Source organism: Paralichthys olivaceus, chromosome 4, assembly GCF_024713975.1.
Source record: "Paralichthys olivaceus isolate ysfri-2021 chromosome 4, ASM2471397v2, whole genome shotgun sequence".
Lineage (NCBI taxonomy): Eukaryota > Metazoa > Chordata > Actinopteri > Pleuronectiformes > Paralichthyidae > Paralichthys > Paralichthys olivaceus.
Window position 1 is genome coordinate 6,726,864 of NC_091096.1, and position 20,925 is coordinate 6,747,788.

Below are 20,925 nucleotides of genomic sequence, written 5' to 3' on the forward strand. Positions count from 1 at the left end.
TTATTTTTATACAGTCCCTTCTAACACTTGTTTTTATTGTTGCAAGTGAAACTGGGAATTTTTCCAACACCCTCTCAATGTTTGTTTAATTATTCTGTTCAATTAAACTCACACTCATCACACGACCCTCACGAAGTCAGACATGTTCTGCAGAGCAGCCCTTCATTCAGCTGCATTGTCGCTGCTGGGAGGAAACAGGCCTGGACACACATAACATATCCCCCTCTTCTTCTCCTTCTTTCTCCCCCTGCCATCTTGCAGGTAAACTTGCCAGGGGTCCTGGGCTGAGAAAGTGGCCAAACCCTCCCACAGTGGGATGTTTTCTCTGCTGCACTCTGGGCTGGTTCCTATTCAAATGTGGGTCAGGGGTGAGGAAGCCTAACGTCATAAGCTTGCAACATGGCGTCCCGAAGGCAGTGAGATGAGCAAGAGGATGGTAAAGAACGCTTGAGAACGATCCCACCGATGTAAGAAGGTAATTTAACTGCACTATTTCATCTTTGACTCGGAGCGTAAATGCGCCGCGGAGCCGCTTTTGTGCGCGTTTCTCCCGGATGGCTTTTTTTCGCGGATGGGGCTTTTCCGTGCTGTTTTTTCCACGGCGTGCCAACAAAAAAGGGGCTCCGCTGGTGCCTGCTCTGGCTCCATACCAGCCTGCTTGGCAAGCCGAGGAATCCCACCTCATTTTCCCCCACAATTCACCGCCTCTCCGGTTCCATCCACACATTTTGAATTGTTTGCAAACGTCGTGGCGTTTATTTTCTGGCGTCGTGCGTTTTTGAAAGAGATGCCTCACAGAACGGAGCGTGTGTGTGCCAAACAACCACCAGGCTGGCAAAGCACATTACAGCCACAGAAAGGATCCTCTAACGTCGCTGCGCTTTCACACACACACACACACACACACACGTAGAAACATTCACACACTTTACCACGTTTTCTCTCTCTCGTACGATCCAACGAGTTCAATGAATTGTTCGCCCTGATGGAAGGTAACGAGCTGAACGTTTCGCGTGAATCGATCGCTGTCATGTAACGAGAGCGTCGACAGTAAATAAATAAATAGCGTTTAATGAATCCAAATGATCCTGTGAATTTTACGCACGATACGTTGCGCAATCGTGCTGATAATCGTAGTGATTTCGCAGCAGATACAGTGTCATCATTGTTTATATGTGGGTTAAGCCACCTCAGACTTAGGGCTAATTAATAATAATGTAACAGGATTGACTTACTAATATACCCAGCACAACGTGCACGCAGGTTCTCAACGGGTTTAAAACGTGGCCTCGTATTAACGTGAATTTCACTGATGCAGAGGACTGTGCATGTCTTAATATCCTGTAGGTGCACCACTGCTTTACATCGACCATCTTTGTGATCAGCTATAGTGTGGGTGTAACGTTACATTGTGACCCAAGAGTGCTGTCCTCTATAGAAACCCTGTTGCCTGATATTGATTTCCTCATGTCAATTATCATCCTAATTAACCCCAATAGTCACATCAGGTTGAATATCTATTTTTTGTTTTAATTATTTGGCCAAACACAAAGAGTAGCAACTAAAACAATGTCTGTGCTCTGGTGTGAAGGCATCCTGGCTCCTCAGGTGATTAGAGTTGTTAAAAGTACCAAGGGGCATGGAGATAATAAGGCACAGGAATGTCAGTAATGTGGTTTTCTTTTTTTTGTGTGTCTATTTTAGTTGGAGTACAGGTCTGTTTTTACATTTAGATGCAACAAAGTAGAAACACTATCACAAGATGTAATTCAGGGACTTTTGTTGTGTTCTATCATGAATGGAACTGAGGTACTTGTTGTTTCAATGTGTGTTACGGTGTAGGAATTGTGAATTCTCAAAGTAACTTTGCTTGTTTTTACTTGAAATGTGTCAGTCTTGATATATGAGGGATGGGTTGTGTCTCTCCAGAGAGTTCTCACTTGCCCATTAATGGTCAGTTAATGTTTGTAAAATGTGTTGTTGAAGTGTCTTTTTGTCCTCGTCACGCATGACAAAACAGTTTTTTTCTGCCTTGTTTGATTCATAGTCACAAAAAGTCAACAGTTTCATTCTTCACATCTAATTTAGAGATTGTTGGTTGTTGTTGTTTGCATTAAATCGCCTTAAGTTGACAGTTTGTTCAAGGTTTTGATAAATGCAAAATTTTCACAGTTTTTTTTTTACATTGAGACATTTCTACATCACCGTTGTGGCTTCAGTCACAACTTAAGTTCAATAAAAAGATAAATCCATCTATTTTCACAACCTCTTGCCCCTTTCAGGGTTGAAGTGTGCGGCAGCCTATAGCCTGAAGATTACATAGGATTACATTTTGGCTGGTTACACCCACCCAGAAGTGTAGTTAAAGAGTTGCTCCGACTGCCAGTTACAATTAACTGAACTGTGCTTTTTAGCTTTTGGCAGTATTGACTAAATGTTTTCAAAGCCTGATGTTGTGCATCATAATATTTTCCCCACTGTCTTTATATCTGGTGAGGGTTGTAATGCTGGAACACGGCTCCTGGCTGTGCTGCCTTCGGCATTTGATCGCAACAATGCTGCATCTGTAACCGCTTTGATGACTGGCAATGCACCAAGGTTGTTGTTCATGTGATCACTTTATTTACAGTTTGTCTTACAGACTTATGCAGTAAATAGTAACTTCAGTCCCTAGACTGTGATGCAGATGTACAGCAAAGTGAGAACTGAGAGGAAACTTTGACATTAAGTAACCGGTGTGGTCTTTTGTAATTGTATGTCCCAGCCCAACTGTCAGCATCTTGTGTCGTCAGATATTCATATGTACACATAGGTGCGTCTTGTAATAAAAGTCAATCAAGTTAATTTAATGAAGTCAACTGATCAGTGTGACTAGTGTCATTGATTACTATGGACTACATAGTGGAGCCTGCAGGGTAATTTGAGGCCCATGTGTGTGCCTCATGATCCTCATGATCAGCTGGTTGGTCTTGCCTCACCCTCCTTGTCCCTTCCCCTTCTCAATGCACACAGTATCCTGTGTGAATTGTGATCATGGCTTACAGTGTCGTGTGTGGGCAGCACAATGCAGTAAGCAGGCTACTTAGGCTATATGTTCTGCTGACATGTTGCACGAGGACTTATAGATTGCGGCGCTGGGCTGTCGTATCTACATGGATCTGCCTGTTCTGCTCTGTTCGAGGGCAATTCGGTTTGTTCTGTGGCAAAAAGGAAAACTCCTCAGGGCAGGGTTGTTGTTCTTTAAGAAGAAGACAGTCTGTGGAATGTAGTGCTGATAGCCAGAAGGTTATGCACTGTGTAAAGGCTGGAGGAGGGGGTGGCAGCTCTGTAAAACCTTGGACCATACATGATCTCTCTCCTTGCCCAACATGCCCTCTGTCCTTAACCTAAGCATTAAGCATCAGGTCATGAGGGTTCGCTGCTTTTGACGCAGGGTTTTATCTCATCAGCAGAGTTCGTTTTCTCAGGACAGAGGGCATTTTATCACACCAATCATATGTTGGCTAGTTAGTGAAGTGGTTGATTAGTTCGCTTTCAGTGAGCGTACGCAGATTCAGTGTTTGTGTGTGGCAGTTACTAACCAGTATTGCTCGTGGCCTCACTGAAAATCTCAGAGTTGGTGTTAATCTTTATTTAATTTCTCCAGGGGCTCCTTGGATGCAGCAACTGAGTCAAAACAGAATGCAGCATAGACGATACACAAATTTACACAAATGAGAAAGGTCAACAGGGACTGGGTTAGATGTTAAATACCACGATTTGTTCATCTCACAGTTGAACAACAGAAATATTTTATCTACTCTTTCCCTCTTAACAGTGAACTCACATAAGTCATAAATACATTTGAGAACCTTTTAACAAAGCAAAATTAACTCTGTAATGCATTTGAAACACTCGATTTTGGATTCATTAAAGATAAGATAAATCATGTACTCTGCATTTCTATCTGGATCTTTTCGGATACATTTGTTTGATGTCAATTAATTTGATAAAATGTACTCTTATTTAGAAACTAGCCATATACACAGTTACAAGCTGTTGCAAACTGACTGATCGAGTTACTGGCTGTATGTTGGAGTTTCCCCATCAGCCATTGACCTTTCAAAATGTTTTGCACAAAACCGGTTCTGCTGCGTCACCAGGGGGCATTTACAGGGTGTGTGCCCATCTTATCACCTTTGTGGTCACATTTACAGACTTTTTTCAACTTCAGCGACTTTCTTTTTGTCCGAAAAAAGAAAAAAACACGACAAATCTAACCAGGACTATTTGGACAAACCTTTGCTCCTCTTGTTCACCAGTATTTTGAATCTTATTTAACTGACCACACAGCAGCTGTTGTTTAATGCATTTTCTATTGTCTGATAACAAAAACATGTAAATGAGAGAAGTGTTACTGGTCATCACATATGTGCTTATTAGTGTTTTCACTCAGAGCAGGTGCTGCTTTAGTGTGGATCTAGTCTGATTTGTCTCTCAGACTTCATCCAGAATGAGTGGAAGCATTATTTTAGATTAACAATCAAAAAGTCTCTGTAACTGTAAGAGCACTGGCTGGAAATGTATGCTTTATCTTCATACAAATGTCAGCTGATCTCTGTAAACTGCATAATAATATTCACAGACATTAATTTAATCTTAACTCTGACATTCTGATCTGTGCCTTTTTAACCTTGTCATTAAATGGTCCCATGTCTATAAATAATGTTGAACTAAATGAGACCTGGCCATGGTTTATAGATACAGGGGGAGAAGTGTAAGGCTCCAGTATCCAGCAGCATCACAACAATAAAGAGGAGGGGAAATATGGTCAAGTTTTGTGTGTGTATGTGCTGTTTTTGCATGCATGAGGGAGCACACTTGTACACCTGTTACTCCCTCTAGACTTGGCTGTGGCTTTAGGATCTAGTATTACCTGTTGCTGACATGCACACCACAGAAGACCTTCATTCTTGGCTCATTGTTTATGTTGTGATGTAGGAAAATAAGTTTTGTACTCACGCTATTTTCTTTTTTCCACTGTTACTAATGCTCTGGCGTAAGGTCTTAAATGGGGAAAAAGGTGTTTTTACTGTGAATGTGCGTGAAAGGGATTCTTGCCTTTTCTTCCCATGCTTCATAGCAGTGGCACATCTGGGGTACACAGCAGACCCCCCCCCCCCCTGTGATGAAATGGACGGGGCTCTTTTCACTGCACTGCACCCTGGGCAGGACTTGTTTGTCTGCAACATGGCTGAACTGCCTGACAGAAAATTGGTCTTAATTGGAAGGTTTCTACCCAGACTATAGCAGGGACACTGTAATGTACCTGATCATGTGTATTTATATCCAACCGTTCTGCAGAAAACTCTCATCTCTGAGACGGCACAGATCAGTCTTTACCTCTTGTATTAAGGTTTTTGAGCTTTTGTGCAGCAGGACGTCTCTCCTGCAGCTTTTCTTTGGAGATTATAACTAGAATTGGATCCAGAATTCCAGCAGACGCTCTGCATCAGAGCTATTCAACCATTTGCCACAGAGACAAGTGTTGGCAAGATTTTGTTTCAAGCAAAGATCACAGCAGGCGATTATACTTATTTCACCATTTGTAGTTTCTGCAAAAAAAAACACTGCATATTCTGCTCTACATGGCACCTGGTTGAATAGCCCAGCTTTTATATATATCACTGGAGGAAATTCAATAGAAGACTGCATGACATGTTTTTACATTCAGTGCAAAAATGGAAGATTGTTTTGGATTTAGGCTGATTGTAGATAAATAACTTTAATTATCTGGAATTTCTGCTGCAACCTGACCTCTTAAATATTATGGAAACCAAAAAACAGGTTTGATCAAGGTAAAGGATTAAGAGAAACCCAGTGTACTCTGATAGATTTCAGCAGGAGGAACCTGATTTCTTTGCCATGTATAGGAGGCTGAAAAGGTTTCTTCTTGTGTGCATGACAAAGACTTGAGACAGGGAAAGTATCGCGGTGGCAGGATGAAAGCAAACATCATTGCTCATACAAAAGCATCATTGTAATCGATTCCAACAGAAATAAAGCAGTCGGTTTCACAGCGCAACAGTAATCCGTTTGTAAAACATGCACACGATCAGAAAACACCGTCAGCTCTCTCTGCTCAGAAGCCAAAAGCTCACAGTTCAAAAAGACATAGGAGGAAATTTACTGACTTGTTTTTTTTATTTGTTTCTATTTACCACAGTTACTGTGAAGTAAAGTTTCTAAATGATGTCTTAAAACTGAAATGATGGTGTTCACAGTGTTTCCTCTGGTGCAGCAGATATAACACAGGTGTAATGGAACACACAGGGGTGAAGAATGGGTGAAAAGCACAGCCGTTCAGTTTAATCTCCTCATTGTGTTGTGAGCCGTCCTTTCACTCGTGAGCGAACCGAGACTCAGATATTCGCAGTACCCACGAGTCCTGCTTGGATCAACCTCACCCACATGCAGCAGTGTCAGCCATGTTGAAATGGCTCTGAGGTGGTTGCTCTGTGTTTGTATTTCAAACTGGCTTTGTACCATCCCCCTAACCCCTCCCCCACTCCCTCTGCCCACCTCTCTGGGTGGGTGTGTGTGTGCTTGCGTTTAAGTGCACTGTCTTTGAGTGTGCACACACATCAAGGCCTTATGCTTGTGTACATGATTGGCTCTCTTTTCTGTTCACTTACCTGCAAATCCGTCTCATCTGCCCATCCCTCATTGCACAGTGTGACATCCTTGCACTTTTTAAAGTCTTTATTTTGTATCGTTTAAAGAAATTGCCGTAAAAAAAATAAAAAACCCTGCAATAAAGCCGAGGTTGAATATGTTTTTAAAAAATCCTGCCCGCTCTTGCTTTCTATTGGCTGTTAGCAGATGACCTTTCACAGTAGTAGGGTGTGTTTTGTTATTGCGCCACAGGACTTTGCCTCACCTCTGCCCTCTCTCCTTGGCTCTCTACCCTCTGCTCAGGAGATTAGTGCCACAGCCCACTGCTCTCCGTCACCTTCGCTGCATGAACACAGACTCTGAAAGTTTTACTAGCTCACTATTTAATCCATAAACTCCTTGGGAAAAGGATTCACTGAGAGGCTGCTGTAAATTAAGTCAAACCAGATCGTCCGGCTCTCTCGTGTAACCAGTTTAATCTAAATAAGACTGAGATTAATTCACTTCTGGGGACACTTTGATGCTCACCGTGTTTTGAGTTCCAATCAAACACAAGGATATGTTATCCTGAACTTGTCTGTCAAGTCTGCGCAAACATCCCTATCTCCTCGTCAGCAGGCTCCTGAAACCAGCCAAGGTTGAAGCCAAACAGTAGGTTGCTGTGTTTTTGAAATGGGCTTGGCTCCTTTATCATTATGCCACAGTCACTTTTTGAAAAGGTTAACAGTGCAGGCAAGGTAAGTTGATCCCGTGGCTGCGCTTGAAGGGCAACATCTACCCTGGTCTGCAGTCCAAGCCCAGGGCTGGCTTTGGTTGGTATGTGGTGCCATATTTGGTGTCGTTTCTCGTGGCTCTCCTGACCAGCTCTTATGCCATCTCTCAACCCCCCTGTCAGCTTTTGCATAGGGCATAATAATGCAAGAATCCCACCATGCAGGAAACCGTACCTGTCAATTTAAAAATCATACATGGGAACGAGTTATCCTACACACTATCATTCTTGCTTTTTGAGCAGTATCATCTTTCTAATGGTTCCACTGTAACTGTGATGCTGTAACAGAATAACAGCCTTAGTATGGTAGTGGGAATCTGCAAAGACCTCCGAGCACTCACAGATGGAGCTGCCATGATGGTGCAGACCAATCTCTCCCCTGTGGTATTAAGCCTGTTTTCCTGGGCAGCACCACTGGAAGGGGAGCTGGGCCTACACGTGTCCCACCCTAGCTGCATATAGATCAGCCGTAATCCATTAGCAGCTCCCTGGAATCCAGCCGGCACGGCACAGCACTGGAGGGGCCAGGGGGAGAGGGTAGCTGTGTGGGTGATGGGGGGAGGAGAGAGAGAGAGAACTCAGGATGAGAAGAGGAGGGGGGTGGGGAGGGCTCTTTTTTTTTTTTCTCCTGAGCTGGCTTCTCTACTCCGAGCCCAGCCCCCTTTTATGTTGGTCTGCTGGAAAAGCCTCTTGAATCCCCCCATAAAGCCTGCAGAGGTGTGTGTGTACGTTAAGAGAAAGACTTGACTGATATATGGCTTCCTGACTGGCATCATAGCAGAGGCCCTTCTCTCTCCAGCAGCCCTCTTCTCCCTTACCGCCTGCAGGGTCGATTGCCATACGCCCCTGCAGCACACTCTGCGACTCAACTGCAGATCTTATATATTTCAGAATGGCTCATTGTGCTTTGCGTTTTGGGACAACAAACTGTTCCTGGGATGTGTCTGTGTGCCCGGCGAGAGGCTGGTGAGGGTGGGAGGATAGAGAGGAGCAGAGGAAAGACGGGGGAGGGGAAGAAGACCATGACTTGAAGTGTCAAAGCAGAGGAGGCAAGCCCAGGCCTGGAGCTGGGAGTAATGATCACTCCAGCTGATTGTATCTTCTACCCTGACTGTTCCAACAGGGCTGGCTTTGGTTCATCAGCCAGACATCTCCCTTTTTCTAATTTCACCATGGTGGTTGTTGCCGTCCTGACCAGACACGTCCAACAACCCCCCCCCCCTCCTTTAGTCACATCTTCACTTTGTGTGAGTCTGTATAGTGATTGTAACTGTTGGGCCTTGTATGCCTGGAAATTTTTGATGATGCATACAGATCCAACATATACTTGTTAAGTAACTAATATATTCAAGCTGAATATATATAGGAACTGATTCAACTAAACATGGTGATGGGGAACCACAGTATTTATCTTTATGCATTTGTTCTTCCTTAGTATTGAAAAGGGGAAATCTGCCCAGGCAGCCCCCAGTTCTGTGATTTTTAGAAGGAGATTTGGTCTGATACATTTCTTTATGATTTTCTGTAAATGAACCCTTATTCCAGAGATGGTTCTAAAAAAACGATCTCTTTTATGTTGTTGTATTCAGGCTTCACACGTCTGTTGCTCAAACTTAGTTGGGGAATCACTATATTCTTCCCTGCTACATATAATGAAATGTGGTTTTCAGTAAATCTCTAAGTTGGCACTGCATTGAAATGGCACATTTTCATCCGTATTTACAGCTTGAGCTAAGCATTTCTCTGCATTACAGTGTAATCTCCTTTTAATACGGTATAACCTGCCCTGATGAGGGGCATCAAAGATGTACGTTCGTTTTCCCAGCGTGCCCAGGGCTTTAAAAACGCGTTTAACACGTCTCTGGGACAGACCCTGCAGCTGCCTCAACTGACGAACACTACTGTTGCACGTGTTTTTTTTTTTAGTGTCAGAACAGAAGTGGAGCACAGTGGTTTGTAATAGTTAGTCAGTGTGTAGTTTAACAGCGAATGAGATTCATGCCCTAATTCCATAAATGAGGGCCTCTCTGGAGGATCAGGTGGTAGTGTCCTTGTCTTTGAGCAACCCACCCACCACAACCACCCCCCCTTCTGCCCTAGCTCCTGTGTAGTTTTACCTGCTCAGGTGTCACCTAATCCCTCCCCCCAGGCCCTGCTGTGCCACCAAACCCCCCACCTCAAGACAATGGGGCATGGCTGACATTACCATGACCTAATGGAGTCTAGGGTGAGCCGTGTTTCCAAAGAGGGCACCCAACGAAACTAGAGTTGCTCCACTGAGATAGAGAAGAGATGCTTAGAGGAGCCACCTTTAGAAAAGTAACTACTTTACCCTTTGTTCTTCTCCACCCTTTGGCTTTTGTGCCAGAACTGTGGCAATGTGTGCAATCAGAACTTGATCCACGTGGGGTGCAATTTGTTTAAAAAGGAAGACGAGAGGGAGGGAAGGGTTCCAGTTTCTGAGCTGTCGTGTGATTATGTGGCACGCTGTGCTAACAGTTTGCTAATATCCCTCAGAGAGCTAAAAGCTTGGGTTGATGTTCTCACAGTGGGAGTCATGACACATGCCTGCTTAATGTGAGATATGTCGGATGTTAGCATTGCAACTGTCATTTTTAAAAACCTGTATTACATTTTAATCCTACTATAGGCTGCAATAAACTAGAACTTATATCAGACTTGCACAAAATCAAACTGCATGTGAGCAATGCAAGCTGTTCTGCCGTCAATCCTGTGTATGACAGATCTAATACACTTGCATGTTGTTTGGTCTTCTAATTTTACTTTTTCCTCATACAGTGTCAATTAAAACGTGGAAACATTTCTCTTAATTATTTTCCCTGCCATACACGCTGTATACCAGTCAGTTGGTTGACACAGCATCAGTCTGAGGATTGCATCTATAACAGTTTAAAAACTAAAACAATATTCATCCAGATGAGCATCTGTAATCATCAATCCACACTGACTTGAAAACTATCACATGACCACTCATATACACTGGACATGAGTCAACCACTATAACAACATATAGCATAAAAATAAGAGTAGTGGTGTCTTGTAAAGATGAGAAGGTGGAACCGCTAATAAGTGTTAGCAATGTTCTGCATTTACAGCTCTTAGTCCTAAGAAACAATCAGGAAGTGAACGCAGGTGATGACATTGTCGTTTCCAAAAGTCTCCATTTTGGCTCGTCCTGACTAACCCGAGGCTCTTGAGTTTTTCAATACGATCTGCAGCCTTTCCAAAATTCCCAGTTTAAGATGCTTGAAAGTTGTGTTTTGAAATTAAAATGTAGTTTTGTGGATGTAATCTAACACTGCTTCATGTTAACAATGTAACACTGATCACTTTTTTCATTGTTTTTCTTTCAGCTTCAGGTGGTGCTCGTGTAGGAAGAGAGAGAGAGAGAGAGAGAAGGAAAGAAGGAAAGAAGGAAGGAAGGAAGAAAGGTGGAAATGGAACTGCCAAATCATGCCAAACACCTGCTGCTGCAACTCAACCAGCAGAGAGCCAAGGGCTTCCTGTGTGATGTCATCATCGTTGTGGAGAATGCACTTTTCCGTGCCCACAAGAACATCCTGGCAGCAAGCAGCATTTATTTCAAATCTTTGGTCCTCCACGATAACCTCATTAACCTGGATACAGAGATGGTTAATCCCTCTGTATTTAGACAAGTGCTGGACTTCATCTACACTGGGAAGCTCCTGTCCTCATCGGATCAGAGCAGTGAGCAGAACTTCAGTGCCCTCTTAACTGCAGCCAGCTACCTCCAGCTCCATGACCTTGCTGCTCTGTGCAGAAAGAAGCTGAAGCGCAGTGGTGGGAAACCTCTGCCAGGTAAACCCTCCACCCCAGGTCCCCATAGCCGCTTACGCCTCAACAACCAGAGACTTTCCTCTTCTACCCCTGCCGGCCCCAAGAACCACTATCCTCCAACTCCCTCTGATGCCGACCAGCAGCAGCCAGATGAAGGCCTTCGGGACAAACTGTCAGATGACGAGATGTTTGTTGGCAGTTCTGGGAAGAACGGTAATGGGGGAAATGGCAGTAATGGTAACCTCAGCAGTGGAGGTAGTGCTGGGGAACCCGACCTTGGACTAGATCTGTCCAAGAAGAGCCCTCCCTCTGCGGGAACAGGCACCGATGCCCTCAGCCCAAACAGCAACTCCCAAGAATCCCCTCAATCTGCCTCAGTATCCACAACCAACAGTGCCTCACTGGATGACTCCTCAGCCACCCTACCAGGTGTAGACACATGTGGCTCAGAAACCATGGAGCTCAACCCTTCCTCAAAAACCTCAGAGGAAACCCAAAACCAGCCAGACGGGCCCCCACCCCAGAAGAAATCCAGACAGGGTGCTCGCAAGAACGAATGGCCTAAGAAAGAGGCGTCAGGGTTGAAGTCCGAAAATTTCGACAAGCCCCTGGTTAATGGAGTGATTGTGGGTCCTAAAGATGGCCGCTCCTCTGGGGTGGGAGGGGGCAGTGGTAGCAGCTTTGCCTCGGACCAGTCGTTCCAGTGTAAAGATGAGGAAGAGGGAGGAGAAAACGGCCAGGACCACAGCGATGAAAGCGGTCAAAGTGATGGAGAGAGTGCCGGAGGTGGAGGAGGAACAGGAGGGGGAACTCAGAGCGCCAACTACGTGTACAGGCAGGAAGGGTTCGAGCCCGCATTTGGGGACAACCTCTACGTGTGCATTCCCTGTGGTAAGGGCTTCCCCAGTTCTGAGCAGCTCAACGCTCACGTGGAGACTCACACTGAGGATGAGCTCTACATCAAAGAAGAGGGGGGGACCTTCATGAAAGAGGAAGACGAGGAGGAGGCGGAGGACCTCTCGGCCCCTGTAGGTCCCTCCAACTTTGGCTCCGAAACACGTCCATTCAAGTGCACAGTCTGCAGTAAGAGCTACAAAGACCCAGCAACACTGAGACAACACGAAAAGAGCCACTGGCTGACCAGGCCCTTCCCCTGCAACATCTGTGGCAAAATGTTCACCCAGAGGGGCACCATGACGCGCCACATGCGCAGCCACCTTGGCCTCAAGCCCTTTGCATGTGAAGAGTGTGGCATGAGGTTCACACGCCAGTACCGTCTGACAGAGCACATGCGGGTCCACTCTGGGGAGAAGCCGTACGAATGCCAGCTATGCGGGGGGAAGTTTACCCAGCAGCGCAACCTCATCAGTCACCTGAGAATGCACACCTCACCCTCTTAGAAATGCATCATGCCAAAGAACTCTGGGAATCGAAAACATTTCTCTACCTTTTTTTCCATCTCAAAAGCAAAGAAACGCACACAAACGCATTGACACGCAGACTCACATAGTTCTACATATGAATTCCAGTTTACGACACCTTGGCTAAGTGAATGATGTTGCTGTTAGCCACAGTGGGCTCTTGGTGATGGTGGGATCTCGTTGACGCAGGGATCGTGTCGTCGTTTATATCATTCACTCACCTCTCAGGAGTTCTAGATGAACAATGTACTCCTGTCACTCTCCAAAGTCACGAAGCCATGGTGGAGTGGCAAGACTTCTGGTCTGCGTTGCAAGTCTCTCAAATGTGAATGTGGGAACTAATATAATGTCAAACCCCCTCACCTCATACCCCTCTGCAACCTTCCTCTCTACCTTTGAGCATTGAGTCTTTGAGTTTTTCAGATTGTTCCTCAGACAGATTAACTCGAGAGTCCCCTCTGCACTTCAGTGCTGTTTTGACCAAAAACCCGTGCAAACAAAACTGGCAATAATTCAGCTAAAAGATTATTTTTACCCTGACAGCTTTATGTCCTTCGTTACGTTGGTGACGGGGGATCTGTATGTAAGAGGAGGGATAACTGGGTTTGGGACCATCTGCATGCTTTAACTGAAAGTCCTGAAAGAAAGTTCATGGTGGGATAACATTGGATTAAGTTTTAGTTTTTACAGAAAACAGATTCTCAAAGTCCTTCTCTACAGCTGTGCACAGTAATATAGAGAGGATTGTTTTCAGCTTTGCCTGCTAGTGCTTCCAGGATTAATCCTGGTTGGAAAGATGAACCCTTTGAGGTACTTGTTTTACTTAAAGAACTTGTAATGTTTCAGTGAATGTTTAAACTGGAAGGTCTTGGGATTTTTCTTGTGGAGGGGAGGGATTTGGGTTGGGGGTGGGTGGGGTTTAACGGGGGTAAGAAAAGGGTGTTATAGCCTGAACATTATGTTCAGTGGGTACGTTTATTTTATTTTTTGTCTGTATAGCTTTCCTCCCCTCAGAAAAAAAAAAAGAAAAGTCTATTTATATAGGCTTGTGACCTCGCTACCTCTGATTACTCTTACGAACTCTGTTGATTAGTTGAAAGTTCCTATGTAATTAATTGTAAAAAGTGTGTAGATTATGGTAACTTTTCACCTAATGCTTTAACCTGCCCATCTCTCAACACAGGTTTTTTTTAATGCTCATAGATTTTACACATTAATATTGTTTTAGCTGTTGTTTTTTCTTGTCAAATATAGCTTTTCTGGTGCCCTGCTCAGTGTGGCCCCACCTCAAAGTGTACTGTAGCTTCCTGCCTGGAGCAAATAGTGGTTAGTTAGTTAGTTTAGATGTATAGTGTTCCAAAGATCTTATGAATGTTGAGGAGAACAGAGCTAACTAACAAACATTGCTAGACAAGTTCATAACCAAAGTTTTTAAAAAGATGTACTTAAGATATATAGCATACTAAATTATTTTGCTTTTGATTTTCCTTTTTGCTGTATAAAACAAATTATGAATTATATTCCAAGTCCAGACAAAGAAATCATCTCTTTTGATGGAGTTTTGGCCAATGACTCTGAGACTGAGGAAGCTTCTTGTGGTTTGCAAGGAAAGCTTGTGCTGATTGGTGGGCTGGTATTATGTAAACTTTACCACCTGATGAAACCGGTAAAGCTTCAAACATGTTCCCTGTACATGTTTTTTTTTTTTTTTATGTTTCCTTTTGTTTGTTTCCAGAGTCCTTATCACTTTATATTCCCTGACTTTAAAAACAGGACTTGATGACATTGTGTGTTCTGTTCAGACCAAAAAAAAAAAACAAAAAAAAAAAGATAGGATTTATAATCAGAATTTTAATGTGAAGTTCAAGTTGCTTGTTAGTTTTTTGAGCCAGACTTGTGAAAACTTGTAATAAGAAGGGAGAAGCAGAGATGCACTGGACAGCTGGAAGACTCATTGTCTCCTGCAGCATTCTTTTGTACCTGATTGTATTTCATTATATCACGAGGTGATTTTAAATTATTTTAAACCTCTAAAGCTTTACCTCATCATAAGCAACCACACGTTGGGAATGACCCCTCTGTTGTCTGTAGGTTTCACTGAAACCTGTCCAGTGTATCTACTCTGAACAGTTACGCTGTGGAGCATGAACCTTCACTACAAGTTTTTGGTATAGGCATTCCTCTATTATGTTGGTTTAACTGTCTTCTTGATTTCTTTTTTTTTTATTCCTCTTTCGTCATGTTATGGTCTGTGAAATGTTTGTTATCAGCTACAGTTGCAAACATCACTACCGTTTTAAGGTACCTGCGTCCTGGACTCCCTTGTTACCTGGTTATGTTGGATGTTGGCGTCTTGCTGTTGAGCAGTTGCTTTTTAGTGATTGCATGGTACATCTATAAAAAAATTTACACCCCCCCAACCCCTTCCAACAACAAACATGTTATTTATCGCCTGATCCATTGTTGCTTGTGATCTCTTCTAGCTTAAGCGGGAGTCCACAATGCATTGCCTTCAAACGTCATTGTACTTGTCAGCACTTACTGCAGTACAGCGTAATGTCTGTCGTGCAAAATGTGTTTTTGTACAACCAGATCTCTAGCCATCTCTGCAGAAGACTTGCATTTGAATGCTTGCTTGTTTGACATAACGAAGAAAAAAAAAAACTACGAACTCCAAACTGTGACCATACTACTACTACTACTACTATTGCTACTACTACTACTAGTACTACTACTATTCAAATACTTCAGGGATTGTTCTGCATCTGTGAAGGCAGACTCTCAGCTACATTTGTAAGACATAGTATTGTATCGATTTCTCTGTATTTTAATCATATGGGAAAAGCAGAACACTAGTTTCATATTTAAGACAAACAGGGGGGGACTTTATCAACTAACACAAAGAGCCTTGACAAAGGCGAGGCAGCTCGAAACAAGTCTACATTTTAGTTAGTAACACAGTATGTTCAGAAATAGTTGCAAAGTTGTACAAAGAACTAAGAAGAAGAAAAAAAAGCTCATACCCAAATCCACAAACTATTTTTTAAACCAAAGCACATTTGAATGATTATGGAACCATGTGTGGCTCTAAAAAGAAACATATGTATTTATCTCATTGTTTACATAAACTCTTACAGTTTTACAGACCTCAGTCGAGGCTCGGCCAACCAGAGAGCTGGTTTTGTGTTTTGTTTAGTTTTTTTCAAATGATGCTTCACCACAGAGGTTGCTGCCAAAATAAAAGCATAGCATCAAACATGGGGTGAACTGCTGCATATTCAATGAATGGGAGGGGTGTGTGGTTTTGGGGCACCCCCCCCCCCATCCTCTGCCAGCTGGCTTTGAGGTGACCTTGCGCCCCAGTCCCCCTGCCCTCTGGCCTGTCTTCAGATGGGACTGCAGTGATGGGGGTGTGCAGTGCATCCTTGATGTATTAATCAAAAGGCATTGTTAGTCGGGGTCTTTAGCTGAATGTTGTGTGTCTGTGTTTTTGCCCAAGTGCACTCGAGGACTACCTCTGCTGCTCGGGTCTCTTAATTTGTGGGAGTGGGTGGGTTGGTGCTGGATTGATTTGGGTCGTTTTCGTAACATGGTACATCTCTGATGCTGGCGGTTCATGAAACCAATCCGGAGAATGTAGCTCTGATTTGTTCACTGCATGTAAACAGGCTTATCTGGTTGTCTTAACTGTGAATGTTAATGTTATTTTACTGCTTTGGTGATGTTTTGAAAGCGTTTTCTTAAGCTGCCTGTGATCTGTGGATGAAAGCAGCACAAACCTCTGGCCGGCCGAGCCTCATACAAAGTTGGTGCAAACACTTATTGACAGTGTTCTTTTTTTATCAAATGTCTATTGTCAGTGATGAATGTATTTATTTCCGGTCCTGCCCTCACCTCTGCAAAGAATTAGCTCAGTGTGTGAGACTGAGGTGCAGGCAGGACCCCCTTTTTTTGTTTTGTTTTAAGGATTTCAAGCTGAGAATCAAAAATGAGACACAATACATAGCCATTAACCACAATCTGTGAAGTTTTATGTTGAAGAACTGATTAAATTTTTTTGTTTTTTTTCCAAACTCAAAAAAAATGGTCTATGGCATTTAATATCTTCTTTCTCAGTTCTACCTGACAGTCTGTAGGGTTTTGATTTCATGTTAATTCACTATGGGTGTTTTTGTGCCCGTGTGTTCTTGAGTTCTCGCTGAATGACTGCACACCAGGGGAGTTGAACTTTAACCCCTTGAGTGTGTGTGTGTGTGTGTATGTGTGTGTGTGGACGCAGGCAGGACACTGTGACCTGCCTGTGCAGAACGGAGGCCACTGTATCTTTTCAAACTTGCTCTCCCTGGGTGTTGCCACGCTGCTGCCATTCAAAACAAACATTCACACAGCAGAAACATGCACGTAATCAACTTTTCAATCCGCTCAACGGTCATATTCCTCCGCGACTATTGTTACAGTCTTAAACCACTTGCCACTTCTTCAATCTGTTTTACATGATGTTTTATGTTGTTTTAAGTGTCTGTTAGCCCCACGTTGGAGGATTGTAGAAACCTTGGGTGAGATAGCTTTACTAAGTGCACTTTGTATGTTTTTCAAAGCCTCTGGGAAGACCCAGACGCTCTCATATCAGTTCCCATTTAACTAACAGTCGACTCTTTGTCGTTCTTTTCTTACCTCCTCATTGTTACTGTGTTTGTTGGAATATCATATCATTATGCAGTGTTACAAAAGCTTTAAAAATGAATTTACAAAGCAGGAAACTCAACCGAGGCTGCACTCGGCTCCTAGCATTCAAGTTTCCATCTCATTTCTTGGCATTGTTGTTACACAATGTACGGTTGTTGCTTCTACCATCCTCTCCAGGCATTTGTATAGTCGAGGGGCTGGTCTGTCCAGTTATTATGGAGATGTTCCTTCTTACCTCGGCAGACTAAACCAAAGCCAGTTTTAAAATGGCGTCCAGTGCCATTAAACCTCGTCGAAGCTTTACTGTCCCTTGCTTTATCTCAGATTCACCTGACCCCTTGCTTTAGTCCTTTGACCCTCTGTAATCTTTGTTGATGCACAGGCAACCGTACCCTCTGCTCTGCTGCATTTTATATTTCACATAAGTATTAACTGTACCTCCGCTGACATTGTGCAGTAGCGACTTAAACAAAAAAACACCAAATTACCTCAAAACTTTTGTTGTTTACAGAAATGTGCTGTCAGTTTTTCATTGTAGTATATCTCACTATTTATACTTTTTTTTTTTGCCGTCCATCTGTAACCAAAATATCTTTTCTAAAATCGAGTTTGTAGCAGCATATTTTCATATATAACCTTTAATTTACATCTGTTTTGTAGATTTCTGAAGGCACAGTGTCACCTTGATGTGCTCTGAGTTAATGGAACGATACGATTAGCTGCTAAAAAATAGTACTTGAAGAGTTGATTTAGTGGAGGCGCCCATGAAGTGGGTGCATCAAGCTTCTTCTCTGGTCCATTTTCTTCAGGAACAGCCTCTCAATAATGTATCAGGATCTGTGGGCTGAGAGGCTCTGGAATGGACATGTAGTGTCTTTGCTGGTGAATAATTAAAGGCCAAGAAGCCCTCCCCCTTGGCAAACAACACTTCATATGCAAAGGTGTACGCACCAAGGTGCACTTTTGCTGGCATGCACGCACATACACCTCCACTGATACGAACAAGACAGATGCAATTGTCTAGACTTCAAACACAACCTAACACACACACATACACACATACACCAGTATTTAAGGTGGGATTCTGTGTCCCCTCTGTGGCTTTTGGCAGCACCCAGGCTGGGCTCTCTCTTCATCTCCACTCCTCAGAGAGCTCGTATTCAGGTCAGAGCCACCGCCGTGCATAGCGATGGGGCTCGCAAACTCAAAGTGTCATAAAAGTGTAATACAGCTGACCTCAGCACTCACAACCTTGCAGTCTTAATGTACAGCAGTGAGGAAAAATAAACTGTTATTTTATGATCTTTTCATTAAAAGCTTGATTGAAAACCAAGACTGGCTTTGTGTGTTTGTTTCTTGAGAGCAAGTCTAGACATTATCCTAAAGAATAATGTCTCCCAACTCGCAGGTCATGTGTTTCTTGTCTCATTTCAGGTATTTGCCTCGGGCTTGTTATGAACACGTCAAATTGTGACACTCTTGAAAAAGCAGTTTTCCTGTATTTGACATGTCGTCATGATTCTTCAGCCATGACTCAAGAAGATTGAGTCTTTGTGCCTCTACAACTTATTTCACGATGCCTTGAATCGTTGTTGTGGTTGAAATGATGCTCGTTAGTAATCCACTTGTATCCAGTTTCTTTATAGTGGGGTTAAAAAGTTTTACTGCCTCTGCTGCTTTTGGACCAGTCGTCAACAACCACAGAAGTGTTTTGTGGTTACGGCAAATGCCTCAAAAATCCTGATGCACTCTCTGCAAGTGGACCCACACTGACATTACCTCAGGGGCATTTACGGCACAAACAAAGAAACATCACTCTGCTGTAATAAACTCCCTCATGTGAAGACAGGCAGCCAGACTTAGAAAAGGTGTTTTTACTTAAATAACGAAGTGTTCCTCAAATCTCAATGAAAACTAAACATCACATGTGACTTCTATTGACGTGGGTTTCAACTTCCACCTCCTGTAGCAGACCCAGCTGTGGTAAACACAGGGCCTTCTCCAGGCCGTCTACAGTCCCCTCCCCCCCAGCGTCTCCTTGTAATATTCCTTTTGATGCCCAGGTAGAAATGCCCATGGCTGTGGGCTGCTGTCCTCCCCATCACTTAAACACATACTTAACACAGACTCGTGCACACGCCCTCCTCAGGTATGTAGATGAGCTCCCTCAATGTCTGTCCGCCTCGTGTTGGTGTTTCTCACACCATCCTTCCATCATGTTCTTCTGTTGCTTTCTTGTCTGTAATCTCTCTCCCTTTGCCACCCCCTCTCCCCTCCACCCTTATCTCTCCTGCCTTATTTCACATCATCCTGGCTCGGGTCAGAGTGTAGGGAGCTGGCACATTTACTGCTCCTCTGTGCCATTAGTAATGCACTGTGCCCTTAGAGGTGTCACATGCTAAATGACCCTGAATGGGGGTCGCTGAGAAACAATGGCCCTGGTGTCGATAGCCCTACCCTGCCCTCCCCCTTCCTGAGCCCCCCTCTCCCCTAACCTCAGCGCCACGCAAACACAATAGTGAAAGCTGAGGGGGGGGTGGATGGGTGGGTACAGCCTGGACATTACCCACCACAAAGACCAGGAGTGCCTGTTTGCCCGAGGTCGTTCACGCAGAGAACAGTTTTGGCACCTGGAGAACAAGCACAAAGCTCAAGAAGATGCAAATGTTGTTTTCCCAAAAGTGCCCCCACTTCTCCCAGTGGGTCTGTGAGCATGAGTGGAATTTACCAGGGTCTGCCCAGGTGGGTCCAGGCTTGCCTCTGCTCGTCCCTCTATAATCTGAGGAATGTGGATGAGAAATGCCTGGCCTGCCCATGGTGGGCGAGGGAGATGGACAGCGTCTGTTTTAAGTGGTACACACACTAACACACACAACACACACCCGCCTTTATCTCCAATGCCAGATGACCTTGTCTCCAAGCTGTTATTAAACAGAAGGTGTCTTCTCTTGTCTTGGTCACTGGCTGTGTTTTAACCTCAGGGTAAGACATTGTCTTGAGGTTTTCTTTTTTTTTTTGAAATGTTCTTATTTGCTTTGTTTCGTAAAGTTACAGTATAAAAGAAGATGATACAATTCTTGTAACTCACTAACAAGTTTGTTAGTGAGTGCTGGCCCTGCTGATAGGTGGATTCAGTCACCATTTAACTGAACCATTTCCAGTCTTTGTACAAAGCTCAGTTAACTGGCTGCTGGTTCCAGCTTTACATTTAACACACACATGTGAGAGTAGTGAATAATTCTATGTCCCAAAATATTAGTTTAGAGTCCTGTTTTTTTCTCAGTATGTCTCTAAATTAATCAGAAAATAAAGTTTTTCTGAAATTCTCCAGTTATTTCCATGATACTGAAGTTGTAGTCTATGAAGCTTGACAGAGTAAAATATTCATCTTCTGTGTCCAATGTTTCGCCAAACAGTAGGATTTTCTAAAGCTGGAGTCATTGGAGGGATAAGTGTAGCTTCACCTGCAAGTTGATTCCTGCCTTAGCTGTGTAAAACTGAAACCAGTTCAAAAAGTTAATTGGCAGTGATCATCACGCAAACAGACCAACTATTGGTCCAAAGTTGCTGTAA

The 20,925-nt window shown here is 43.6% G+C and overlaps 1 protein-coding gene across 2 annotated transcripts; it reads left to right on the forward strand.

Annotated features, from left to right (window-relative positions):
* Positions 1–275: 275 nt before the first annotated feature.
* On the forward strand, positions 276–18,685 carry hic2 (hypermethylated in cancer 2). 2 transcript variants are annotated; one of them, XM_020099219.2, is made up of 2 exons: positions 276–467; positions 10,801–18,685. In XM_020099219.2, exon 2 carries the CDS (start codon positions 10,885–10,887, stop codon positions 12,643–12,645), a length of 1,761 nt encoding a protein of 586 aa, XP_019954778.1. In that variant the 5' UTR covers positions 276–467; positions 10,801–10,884; the 3' UTR covers positions 12,646–18,685. The 2 variants fall into 2 exon arrangements, with proteins under 2 accessions (XP_019954778.1, XP_019954777.1); XM_020099218.2 differs by having other exon boundaries at positions 277–475.
* The last annotated feature ends 2,240 nt before the right edge of the window (positions 18,686–20,925 follow it).